Raw genomic sequence first — 13,628 nt, 5'->3', positions numbered from 1 at the left:
CAGGCCAGTACTGTTTGCTGGTACTTGGAGCTCCACACCACTTTCAAGCCCACCCACAAATGGCAACAGATCTCAGTGACTCATTGGCACATCAGCCATCCACCTCCAGCTCTTTTGTCTTGCTGATGTTGAGTTGCTGGTTATTGTCCCTGCACCACAAGGTGAAGTCCTCCACAACCTTCCTGTACTCTGACTCCTCTCCATTACTAATGCAGCCTATGATGGAGGGGTCTTCTGAAAATGTCAGTAGTGGGCAAGTGTTGATATTATGCTGGAAGTCTGTTGTGTGGCGGGTAAACAGGAAGGGCACAGGACAGTTCCCTGAGGCGCCCCAGTATTACATGCCGCTGTTTCTAATTCAACCAGTAGGTGTCACTAAAAACCTATTCTTCAACATATCATATTAAATAATTGTCAACTGCCACATCCTCATCAGTTGCTATGGCCTTTTTGTTTGTACATCGTCTCACAATAGTGACACTTGATTATGGACGTACACGTGTTCCACTACATATACACTGACGCACGATTGTCCCAGTGTCTTCTTTTTGAGATGGTGCCTAGCAATAGAGCAGAGTTTTGCAGGAGTGTAACTGCAGCCTGCAATGCCAATGAGGTCAGTCACGTAACGCCCACAACATCAGGTGACACCCATCACCTGTCCCGTTACATTATGGTTAAGATTAGGGTTGTGGGACGGTTATGTGACGTGCCTCAATTATCGAGGACTGTCAGAAGCAGAGCTCCGGAGGCCTGCAGCCAGGCTTCTATCATCGAGACTGACATCACAGGGCGTTGTGCCAGTGCCATTATGGGTGTTACGTGACTGGTATCACGGCCTACATGGACCCATCTCAAGTTTTGTGTCAACTGGACAAATGTTCACAGAACAACAAGTAAAAAAATTCCATAGTAGAATTTCTTGTGATTCAGGCCATGAGTAATGGAGTCTGTGAAACTGCTCTGCTACGGTTAACCAATGATTTGCTTATGGCAGCAGACTCTGGACAAACCAGCATATTAATTCTGTTAGACCTCAGTGCAGCATTTGACACTCAGGTCAGATATGACATCCTACTGTCCAGAATGAAGAACATGCTGGGTATCTCTGGCACTGCCCTCCAGTGGTTCAAGTCCTATCTGACTGATAGGCAAGAGTTTGTTAGTCTTGGCAACAGCAGATCCAGCTCAGCGCCAGTCACACAAGGCGTCCCCTCAAGGCTCTGTCCTCGGTCCTCTGCTTTTCTGTATTTATATGCTTCCCCTTGGCCATATTATCCGTAGCTATGGACTGGGTTATCACTTTTATGCAGATGATACTCAACTCTACTTCAATGTTAAAAGTGGAACTTCATCAGAGCTTTCTCAGCTCACAACCCGCCTTAGTGAAATTAAAACCTGGATGGAGCAGAACTCTTTAAAATTAAATTGCAACAAAACTGAACTCCTACAAATTGAGACTAAAGTGCAACTTAATAAAATGAGCTCCTTCCCAGTCTATCTTGGCGGTGATCTCATCAGACCTGCCTCTACTGTAAAAAATCTTGGTGTCATTTTTGATGCCTCGCTCTTATTCCCCCCACATAAATCACATTAAGAAACTTTCTTACTTTCACCTCCGTCACATATCCCGTATTCGCTCCTTCCTCTCCTTTTCTAATGCTGAGAAACTTGTCTCTGCTTTTATCACATCCCAATTGAGATTATTGTAATTCCCCACTGGCAGGTGCCCCTTCTAATGTTCTATCACAGCTCCAGCTTATTCAAAACTCAGCTGCAAGAGTCCTTACTCAAACCAGCAGCAGCGAGCACATCACACCATCCTGCTCCGTCTTCACTGGCTCCCTGTGTCCTACAGAATCGAATATAAAATCCTACTAATAACCTACAAAGCTTTAAATAACCTCGCACCAAACTACATCAGTGACCTTCTCCATCACTATGTGCCTGCCCGCCCACTAAGGTCCTCTGATTCTGGTAATCTCGTTGTGCCCCTCACTAATCTACACTCCATGGGTGACAGGGCCTTCAGCTGTATAGCGCCCAGACTCTGGAATGACCTACTGAAATTAATCAGGTCAGCTGACTCCATGAATTCTTTTAAAAAACAACTCAAAACTCATCTGTTCAGTTTGTCTTTTAGCTCTACTTGACTTTATTACCCTTCTCTCAGTTTACTTCTCTGTCAAGATGCTCATGTAACCTGTGTGTGTGTGTGTGTGTGTGTGCGCGAGAGACCATCAATTATGTTGTCTGTTTTTTTTCAGAATTTACTGTCTTAATCTTCTTTATTTATTTATCTGGTTTGTACAATGCTATATACTGTATACGCTGCTGTTCTTTATTATATTCTGTAAGTGCCTTGAGCATGGGAAAGGCGCTATATAAATAAAATGTATTATTATTATTATTTCTTTTCATGTCCCTGTGTCAGTATTGCGAGACTGTGTACAGACAAAGAGATAAGCTTATAGCAATATAGCAGAATGCGGTGAGTCGAAAGGCCAGATGGGTTTGGTAAAAAATTCCAAAGTAAAATTTCTTGGTATTTTCATTTCCCAGTGTCATTATTGTGAAATGGTTTACTAAGCCAATGAGAAGTCCCTTGCAGTATAACAGAATGTGATGTGACAGATGCCAGTACCTTCATAAGTGGCATGTTCAGAGGCCCACAGATAAATAACTCCACAGGAAAATTACATGTCATCCTTGTGAGACAGTGCACAAAAGAAAAGGTAGGGCCCTAGAAATTGATAAGGACGTGGCAGTTAATTGAAGAACGCATGTCGACAAATGTTTCTTTAGCAACATCAACTGGCTAACTGCGCAAATAATGATAGTTAAGGAGGAACGGGAAATTCAAGTAAGTGAATGGCAAATATGGCCAACTTCAGCCTTGTGAAGATTGTCTGAGAAGAGAGCATACAAGAAAAGACAACAAGTAAAGAAACGCAATCACGGGGCAGTAGCCACTGGGATAAACTAACACAAAAAAGATGAAATAAAAACATAAATTAACAAGACAGGCAGCCACACCAGTCGGCACCATCTTTCAATCCGGTGATAAAGTCTGGGTTGTTGAAATCAAGAATAGCATCATGTCTGGAGGAAACGTGTGCAATACGATCTCAGTGGTGGCAACATCAGGGGCTGGGGGGCTAGACAAGGCTGAGACAAAGATAAACAGAAAACAAGTATGGAGACTATAACTTAAGGAAAACCCCCTGCGGACCACTGCTGACCTCCAATTCATCTTCTAGCAGGATAAAGTAAAGACGACACAAGAGAAGGCTTAGGGCAGGGGTGCCCACACTTTTTCAGTTTGCGAGCTACTTTTAAAATGACCAGGTCGAAATGATCTACCTACATTTAAAATGATTATATATATATATATATATATATATATATATATATATATATATATATATATTCATGGCATTCATAGTCTGAATCACAATCTGATTGTATGGGTGGTTACCTACCAGGTAAGACTTGTGGTTGGTCAGCAAGTCGGCTAACATCTGCCATGGTGCCCTCAGTTGTGAGAAGCAGATCATAGAATGGTTGAAATAGTTTTATACTGTCATTGTATTATTTGACAGTAAAAAACTATTTCAACCATATATATATATATATATATATATATATATATATATATATATATATATATATATATATATATATATACTGAGTATACTTTATACATAAAATATATGTTGTCGTACCTTGCATAACTGAATAACCTTTATGGCACAATAACAATTCAATACATTTATGGTCACTACAGTACAGTATTTGGATTTAATAATCTTCATGTTGGTAAAGGCTGACTCACATAAATAAGTAGAGCCAAATAATGCAGTCAAGGAGGTAGCACATTTCCTCGTGTTTGGGTACTTTTCCTCTGTCAGTAAGTTCCAAAGTTGTCCAAGAGCCCCAGACTTCAGCTGAATGTCATCCATCCTGTAGTGTCAAAATCTCATCTTCCACTGTAGAGGAGTTTTAGGTGAAACAGTGAATCCCCCTCAACATCTTCCCTAAATGGATAGCACTTAAATGTAGCGATTGGCTCAAGTAAAGCTGAGTCTTCAAACCGTCTGTCAAAGTCTGACTTACAATCTTCAATCTGCTCTGTGTAGCGGATGTTGTCAAGTTGCACACACACCTTCCATTGCGTCTCCAGGTCTGACGCGAGGTTTTGGATGTTCCCCTAATCAAGGTGCTGCAGCTTTGAGGACAGATGTTGCATTTTTCGTTTGAAAGCATTAACTGAGCTAATCATATTGACCATGGAGTTCTCTTTGCCTTGCAGCTGTAAATTAAGCTCATTCAACATGTTGGTCAGATCGGAAAAAAATGCCAAGTCCAGCGGCCATTGATCGTTATTAAGTTGCTTGTATTCTGCATGTTTAATGACAAGGAGAAACTCCTTTTTTTCCGGCCAGGGGTCTTGAAATCTCAGCAGGAATTTTACCCTAGCCGTCTGTCTCAACGAAGGCCTCTTTTATCATCTCTCCATCTTGGAAGGACTTCTTATGCTAAATGATCGAGTGGCTCACCCGGAACAATGCTTCGGTGTGTCTGCCGTTGCTTTTGAATTCAGCCGAGTGTAAAATGACGGCTGTCCGATTAACTGCGATTTTAGTTCCCTCTCCTTTTTCTTTCTCAGATCTCTTTTCGGAAGGAAGCCAGTTTCGTAGTTTTTATGAACAGTTCGAAAGTGCCTTTCCACATTTTCCTTCTTTGGAATATCAATGATAGATTGACAGATCAGACAAACGCACTTCGATTGTGACTTTGTGAGAAAAAAAAAATCCTCTTCCAATTCCACATCCAGCCCATACCCCCCGAACAAATTTTTATTAAAATCCCTTCTTTAGTCGATATAAATTGGAAGGCTAACTAGATCACTTTGATAGCTGGAGTTTTGCAGTAGCTTGCGTGTTTGATCATGCGTGCGAGATGACCAGTGTGTCAGAAGAAAAGAGATCTCAGACTGGCCGCCCTGAATGGCAATCAAGTGGCTAATGCCATAGGGAGGATATATGATAGACTAACATTTAAAAAAATGGTGGGCGCCAACCCACCGCAGGGCTAGCTGACCACTGAAGGTCAAAATTGCTTTGTCATTCTCTGGTATTGAGTGTTGCTTGATGAGGGAAAAATGACTTTAGCAGAAGGCTGTGACACAACAAACTGTGTACAAAGTGAAGGCTCTGAAGACTTTCTGAAGACACTGTATGTCATAGTCTACTATGCTCTCGACAGACAGTCTGTGCAAACATTTGACTTTAGTCATTTAAACTCCTGTTCTACCTGCTTAGTCAAGCTTTGACATTATCAATGTTTATTGATCAAGTTGTCTACTGTCCTTCTCAAAGACAAACCCTGCAAGCTTGTGAACAAACTCGGCCTTTACAGATGCGAGACGTGTTTTGTAATGTAAGGGTCAGTATAACACTGCTATTTTTGTCTTTGTTGGAGAGATCTTGTGGAGCAACATGGGGCCGAATTATAAAAAGCTTCCCATGGTATTCACCCTGTGGTTCTTGTTATTATTACAAATAAAAAGGCTTGCAATTCCATCACCTAAATGATTTGTTTTTGTAAGCCTCTACACGCAAATTAAACCAAATCTAAACTTGATGTTATTTCTGACAAAGCAGATGAACAGGATGGATGAGCTTGTTGGGCTAAAAGGTCTGTTCTCATCACAATATTTCCTATGTTCTAATATCCTTATCTTCTAATATAATATATTTGTCTTTTTCCATATTTGTACATTATTTTGTTTTTAAGCCCAAGCAGATGCCAACTAAGCGCAGCCCTCAGTGTTGAGACACTCTGTATTGCAGACAGTATGACTGGAGGTGGACACTCAGGGTGACATGAATCAGCTGTGGAGGGAACATCAGTCCATGATGGGATCTGTGCCCCTACACACCAATATGCAGTATCAGAAACTAGTGTTGAAAAACAAAATGAGATGGGTTTTAAATTGATATTTTACATTCATATTTTCTTCTAATAAACACTTAGATATTAAAAATCGGAGAAAACCTTCAGCTTTTAGTTTGAAGCTATAAAAAAACATTGTAGTATAAAGTAATGTCCACATGGATCCACAAGGTGTCCCTAAAGTTCTGTTTTACTTATTGTAACCAACCACCACTGTTTATTTCAGCAGCTGTCACCGTTTGTGTGTGTAATCCAAACATCACTTCAGTAGACACTGCAGAAAATAACACCTTAAATGTCATGTCAGATTAAGTCAAATAATGTTAGTAATGTCAACTAATGTTAATTAAGTCAAAATGAAAATCTTTAAAACGCACAGAATGTATCCATTCTTACAGTTCACAATTCTATATTTAAGTAAATAAACAGGACTTAACAATCTTTTTATTACTGTTTAAATTGTATATATTACATTGCCTTCCAGTAAACATTTTATCTTTTTAACCTCTATTAATTTTTAACTTTTGTAAGAATAAAAAAGAAACTTTAAGTAAATGACAAGTCTGCCATATGAAACCTAAGCAATTCTTTGTTTACTTTGTAAGCTCTGTGTGTTCCAACATTAATCTCATCGCATTCAAAGCAATTATTCATAAGACAGGCTTTGTCACCATTGACGTTGTAGTATCTGTTAATGAAATAATATATGTAATTGTATAATAAACAGTAAGAAAAAAAATATGTAATAAATAACATAACATTTCAAAGAAATTGAAAAAGAAACACATTTATTACAAGTGCACAGGAATGCTTTAAATCAGTGGTTCCCAAACTCAGTCCTGGGGACCCCCTGTGGCTGCAGGTTTTTGTTCCAATCAACTTCCGTTTTTTATTGGACTCCTAGCCTAATTGAGTGAGTCGTCATTATTTCCCAGTTTCTGTGTTTTGGAGTCAATGTAGAAATTACAAACTAAGTTTGGTAGATTTTTATTAAAATGTAATAAGCAGTTATATCGGGAATATGTAGTTTTTTTAAGTCGTCAACAGTATTTTCAACCTAATTTTCATTCTGCTTTTCCACGTGTTCTGGTTATTTAATTGATTATTTACTAATTAGAGGGACTGACACTAAAGTCGTTGCTGCTTTCATCATCCCGGGTGTCTGCTATGCTGGTTGTTAATTGTCACTATTAAATGAAGGGAGCAGACTACACAGGAAAAGGAGAAAATAACAGGAAAACAACAAAAGAGAGTTGAGTGTTTACAGCTTTAGAAAAAAAATAGAAATATTTCTAAATGTCTTATAAATGTAAAAGCCATACTGTTGTGTTTTTCTGAATGCAGAATAAGAGAACAGTAAAAAAGATCAGCTAATTAAATGAGATCAGTTGTTATTGATTATTATATCTGGTTGGAACAAAAACCTGCAGCCAAAGTGGGTCCCCAGGACTGAGTTTGGGAACCACTGCTTTAAATGGATTGTGTCCAGGCCATGGAAAAGTGGACAAACCCTCTGTCCTTTCACAGACAAACAGACAGAGAGGGCGAAGGGAATTTGCCAATCCGGTCCCCACAGTATTTTGTGAAAGTTGCTTTAAGAGACAGAGATGGTGGAACTGCTGCTGTGTGTACTCTGACCACGTATTTGCAGGTGAGTGTTGTGTTCACATGCTTGCTGTTGAGTCTGTGCAGTGTGGCTGTTAGGACTCCACTAAAGGTGTGTCTTGTCTCTACTACTGTTTATGATTTTTGGTTCCTTTCTTCAAATGTTCTTTTTCTTTGTTAATTGCTACCCTCCATTCCCTTTAGCAGAGTACCAAAGGGAGCAGGGAATCATCATCAGTCACTCAGACGTGCTGCTGACTGGGGCTGCCACCTAAGGTAGTGCAGTAAAAACAACTCACTGGCCAAGTTCTCAGCAAAAACTGCTCAAAGTAGGATATCCCAGCCTTTGCACCCCAGTGTGTTACAACCGTGACCCTCACCAGAAAAAGTATAGTAAAACTACTGTAACAGACAACTTTACACATGTAAATATTAACTTTTAATAAGTTTAAATACAAATGAATGCATACAGTGGTCCCCTTTCAGGTATCTGCACTCTGAACCATCTATTTTATTTCACGATGAATAACCAATCAATGGCATTCAGAACCATACTTTTCATCAGTGCACAGATGTTCTTCACTTCAATCAGCTCAAACTAGCATTATAAGGCTACTTTGCCTAAAAGATTTGCCATGTTCTCCTAACTGAACCAGCTGAAAAGGCAAACTTTATTGAAAGTAGTCATATCATATAAAAATGTGATGTCTGCTTAATTCCATAATTTGCAAATGAGTTATTCCTGTCTACCATCAAACTGTCGTCTTCTACACACATAATTGTTGTGCCCTATGTGGCTGAGAGAGGCACTGCCTCCCCAAAACCCTAAAATTCAAAAGCCATTTGACAGTAATGGATGGATCAAAGCAGTTACACGTTCAAACTGAACCAGACAAAATCACTTAGCAAACATTCAACAGTAACAGACAGTTAGTTATAAATTCAATTAATCTGTGAACCTTTCTGAAATAACTAGTCTTTGTGAGCTGAAAAACTATAAAAAGATTAAGTGTTAAAAAATTGTAATCTTTGGCTCACAAATTATACGTTTTATATATATATGTTCAAATGTATGACATACTCTTTGAATTAAACTTTGGAGGTTTATAATTTTCACACAAAATGAAGTGCAAAAACACTTAAAATTCCTTTTAAAAAAACTGCATTTTCTCTCAGACATTGCTAAATGATGAAATGAAAAAATCCTCAATGTGCACTTGGAAATGCTGGTGAATAGTATCAATATGGCATACAGTCATGATACAGATGTACTGCTATATCGTGTACGAACCAAATAAACAGCTCTTCCTGGTGACACGTCTGATGAAAAAACAGTTTTAAGTAAATGTCACAAAATAAAAAATGTAAAGAAATGTCACCGTTTGATAAAATGTACAATTAGTAAAGGAACGAGTTAGTATAAGACTACAATCTGTACATTACAGGTATCTCTTTGGCATTGTGTGCACAGTATGTGTATGGCTTCACAGGTATATTACATATTTATATAAAGCAAGTACTTCTTTAAACACAGGTACAACTGTTGTTTTTGTACTTTTCAAGAGCTTCCACGATCTCTGTGATCACACCTGGATCATCCAAGGTGGTTGTGTCTCCAAACCCAGTAATGTCATTAGTAGCAATTTTGCGTAGGACTCTCCTCATGATTTTTCCAGAACGTGTTTTTGGAAGCCTCTTTACAATCTGAAAAGAAAAAAAGGTTTCACAAGGATTGAATATAAATAAAAAAAAAGTATAAAGATATTTCCATCTTGACATCCTTTTAAAGATTCCCCTTAATCCAACTCAGAGTAATGGGGCACTTGAGCCTATCTAGGCAGCACTGGATGCAGTGCAGGAATCAGTCCTAGAGAGGACATCAGCTATCAGCATGTATTGACCAGTCTTCTAGCTGGGGCATCCAGTTCAGGGTTGTGATTAGCTGGTGCTTGCACCTCAGTACATCAACAAACAGGTGGCACAGTGGTATCGCTACTGCCTCGCAGGAAGGACATCATGGGCTCATGTCTTGGGTCCTCCCTGTGTGGTAGCACTTTGAGAAAACTGCTATATAAATGTAATGAATTATTATTATTAAAGTGCTTTAAAAATTCTTTTGGTACTTTTTAACACAGCTTTATCAATCTATTAAAAGACACATCTTTTCATTTCACCCATGCTTTTAAAGGATTTTTTTTCAAATAAAAGTATGCCTATTTAAGTTTTCTTTTATTGATTGTGTACTTGCAGAGAAAAACACACACAGCACTTTGCAAATACAGGGCTATATAAACAAGTGCATACCACTTTATAAGTCTTATATCCACATTTGTTATGATCTCCATTTACATTTTTGAAGATAAAGCCTTTAAAATAAATTAAACTTAAAGGCAGGCTCCAAAACTAAAAAGATTTCAAACAACCCATTTAATTAACTCTTGGTTATACTAATTTGCCCGGCATTTCTGATATATTTATGTTGCATACAGACATACTGTATATTGCTCCAGCTGTCGGCGAGACCCACTGCATCAGAAAAACAACAGGAACTACTTAAGCACATTTATGTTACGTTGAATGCCCACCGGTGGTTGGGTGGTCCTTTGGCCTTGGAACCCCTGCAGATTTTTACTTTCTCCAGCAACTTGCCAGCTGGAGTAATTTTTTTTTTACTTTTTCTGTCCTCCCTGGTCATCTGACTATAGCATTGGACTTATCATTATAACCACGAGAGACTTAAAAGTGAATCCATACTTAAGTACTCTACTGTCCCTCCATCCATCCATTTTTCAGACCCACTTTATCCTGAAAGGGTCCCAGGTGAGCTGGAAATTATGCAAGCAAGCATAGGGAAAAAGGCAGGAGCAATCCTTGAACAGGGTACCAGCCCATGCCAGGGTGCACACTCACACATTAGGGGCCAATTTGCAACGCCAATCCACCTAACCTGCATGTCTTTGGACTGTGGGAGAAAACCGAAGCAACAAAGGGAAAGCCTCATAGATATGGGAGAATATGCAAACTCTACACAGGGAGGACCCAGGTCACAAACCCTGGTCTAACTACCATTGAACCACAGTGCCACCCTCTTCTTTAGCTATTGTATATCTGAATTATTTAATGCAGCCACAAGGAATGATGGAAATAGTCACTTATCAGTTGTCTAATTCAAACACTGGAACACTTATGAAGCCCATTAAACATACGGTGGTGTGCCCCCACAAGATGTTTCTTTGAGTTTGAGTATACAGTACAATTCAAATGCAACAACACAAAAAATGTCTCAAAATAAACAAATAATAAAATGCTGCATATGGTAGTCCATCAAAGAGCACTTGAATAGCTTTATTATGTTTTCCTTGAACTTGATGTTGGACATTCATCTATAAATAATTTTATACTTACCAAAATGTGATCAGGAACTGCATATTTAGCTATTTTAGAGGCCACAGTTCTTTTGAGCTCTGCAATAATCTCCTGTTCTGTGTGTTTGATGTTATCTTTTAAAACAATAAATGCAAATGCAGCTGAAATAGAATAATCATATATGTTAGAATATTAGGGTACTGTCAATCTTTCATTAATGGTTTCACATGGTATCCTTCATTAAAACAAATTACTTTACATTGCTGAACATGAAGTGCTGTACAAAAGGCAATGTAACTCAGCTGGAGAAAGTAGCAAGTCATAGGTAGGAAATCAATTCTAATATTGAAAAAGAAAATGTTTAATTTTACAGAGATAGAGAGTTCAAAGGCAAACATCATAATTCTGAATTAGTTCTCTGATATTGCACTGCACTTGCCAGGCGGTGTAGCATAGTGGATATGTAACTGGACTCTGGACCGAAGTCTTGCCAGTTCAATTCCCACCTCTATTCCAACATTAAATCACTTAACCTTATTGTTCTAAACCATTGTATAATATATCTGTGATGCATATCTGTCTTGTTTTATGAATAAAATATCACAATTTAGTGGCATATAGCAAACTTGAATAACTAAAATCACTGGTCACCTTCTTTATGAGCTTAACCCACAGTAATTCTGACATGTTCTTCTTCTGTATTGATCTTTTAAGCCTGAATACTGTTGTCATAAACAGGATCTCAGTTCTTCCATTCCTGTAATTGCTAAAGGATTTATAGCCATTGTTATGCTTCTCATGTATTTGCCACTGATTTGTTTCTAATGCTCTAATATTAACATCTGAACATGTTAAAAGATAAGTGTTACATTTCAATTTTTGTCCAAATTTTCATATATTTGGATTGACCTGTCCTATATATTTTCACCTGGATTTCTCCAAAAAAATTTTGCTTAAATATTTGTACAGTTCTCTCAAGATGCTCACTTCCGGAATATCCATCCCTTTTTTCTGTTAATGGAGTTAATCTCTGTTAAGGGAGATCAGTTTCCGTGGCTGATAAATCTAAAGCCTTCTTTTTCATACCATGCCACCATCCCAGCTTTATGACTGAATATTTGCTTATAAATATTTAGTACAGCCTTTTTTCCACTGCTGGAAGAGTCTAAGAAAACAATGACAGATTTGGTTTTGGCCTTTAGTCAGTTTCCAAGTTCCAAGCATTTTTTCTGCAAGGTAGCTGCACTTGAGTTTCCAGTGTCATTTGTTCCAAAATGAACTACAACCCTCACCTGCAGTCAGTAATGGTTTATATGAGAGTTATATGGGACACTGTTGCTCATGGTAAGCAGCACACTGCTCTGGACTCGTAATTTTATCTGCATATCCAGCCAGCATTCTGGAGAGTGAAATCTCCAACAAGCAATACCTCCAGCAGACTTCCATTTTAACATTGCATGACAATGAAGAATTCCCAGTTTTTCCTGGTTTTAGTATCAGAGTATATCTGTTAGTTTATTTCAGTCTTCTAGCTGATGGAATGCTGGGTTTCCTTCCATATCCTTTAACTACATGAACCCAAGTCTGAACTGTTGGAGTCTGCATCATGTCATGTTGTCTTTAATTTGAAAGGAAAGTTTCAGAAATTGTTAAGCTTCCTTTAGTCGTGTGGCTGTCTATGAGTATCTGGAGCTATTTCTCAAGGATACAAACCTTCGCAATGAGGTTTGCCGTTTTCAGGAAGTTTTCACTTGTGTTGTCCAACTCCACGGAAAGTTGGAAAAAAGCCCTTATATTACATCTGTTGCAGTTGATGCGCTTAGTAAACATAATTTCAGTTCTCTATAACAAAATCTTGTTTGATCTGTTATTTCAACATTAAGCTTTAACTGAAGACAGTAGGGGTTCAGATATGAAATCAGCAGTGGTTTTGGCCCATGTGTCTACTTTTATTTTTTGCAAACAATTGCCTATGTGCAGCACTAACAGTTTCTTACCAATTATGTATAGTGAAATTGGCACTGTCTGCAATTCAACAGGATACACTAATATATTCTTTCCTACCTGTTCTGTTCTGTTTGTCAGGACCTCGGTTCATTACCTCCCACATGAATTACAGCATTGATGTTGAATGCTGTTGTGACACATACTGGTCTTCTACTTCTATATCCTCCTTCTAATACAGTATGTTGAAATACTAATCTCCTAAACAGAATTCTGTAAAGCTGTTTAAAATTTTTGAGTGAGATTGCTATAAAATACAGTAAGTTAAATAATATAATATATTAATAATAATATATTATATATACTGATCATTGGACAGTTACTGAGTACACATTTTACTCACCCAATTATAAAACCTTCATTATAGTGTCATTACAATTACATATGCAGAGCACAGTTAAATTTGTAGTTCAAATTCAATATCAAACATTTAACCACTAATAAATAGATACAGTTTAGGAGTCTTTCTTCAGAAGACGTCTCATAAATGTTGCAATTGTATCATGTACACTATTTTTGTTATATTAAAATTAATGAACCCATTTAGAAAACTTTACTCTTTACTGAAAAGGCCAAAAAAGTATAGGCACATAAAATCACCTTAATGAAAAAACAAGAGGCTGAATTATAAGAGGCCGTAAGGAGGTCACATCTGACTGCTGTTCAGTTAGACTAATAATCCTCATTAGTGTCAG

The 13,628-nt window shown here is 38.0% G+C and overlaps 1 protein-coding gene and 1 long non-coding RNA gene across 2 annotated transcripts in view; one reads left to right on the top strand and one right to left on the bottom strand.

Annotated features, from left to right (window-relative positions):
* Positions 1–13,628, top strand: part of LOC127525969 (uncharacterized) — a 569,224-nt gene that overhangs the window by 233,718 nt on the left and 321,878 nt on the right. The window lies entirely within an intron of this gene.
* Positions 7,990–13,628, bottom strand: part of acss1 (acyl-CoA synthetase short chain family member 1) — a 49,856-nt gene continuing 44,217 nt past the window's right edge. Inside the window, exons 13-14 of the mRNA XM_028821018.2 lie at positions 10,969–11,090; positions 7,990–9,267 (exon numbers count right to left, since the gene is read on the bottom strand). Of these exons, the coding sequence (XP_028676851.1) occupies positions 9,088–9,267; positions 10,969–11,090 (302 nt within the window). The 3' untranslated portion in view covers positions 7,990–9,087. The remainder of the gene's footprint in view (positions 9,268–10,968; positions 11,091–13,628) is intronic.

This window comes from Erpetoichthys calabaricus, chromosome 15 (genome assembly GCF_900747795.2).
Source record: "Erpetoichthys calabaricus chromosome 15, fErpCal1.3, whole genome shotgun sequence".
Classification (NCBI taxonomy): Eukaryota; Metazoa; Chordata; class Cladistia; order Polypteriformes; family Polypteridae; genus Erpetoichthys; species Erpetoichthys calabaricus.
The sequence above is the reverse complement of the archived record's forward strand: the minus strand, read 5'-3'. Positions and strand labels throughout refer to the sequence as shown.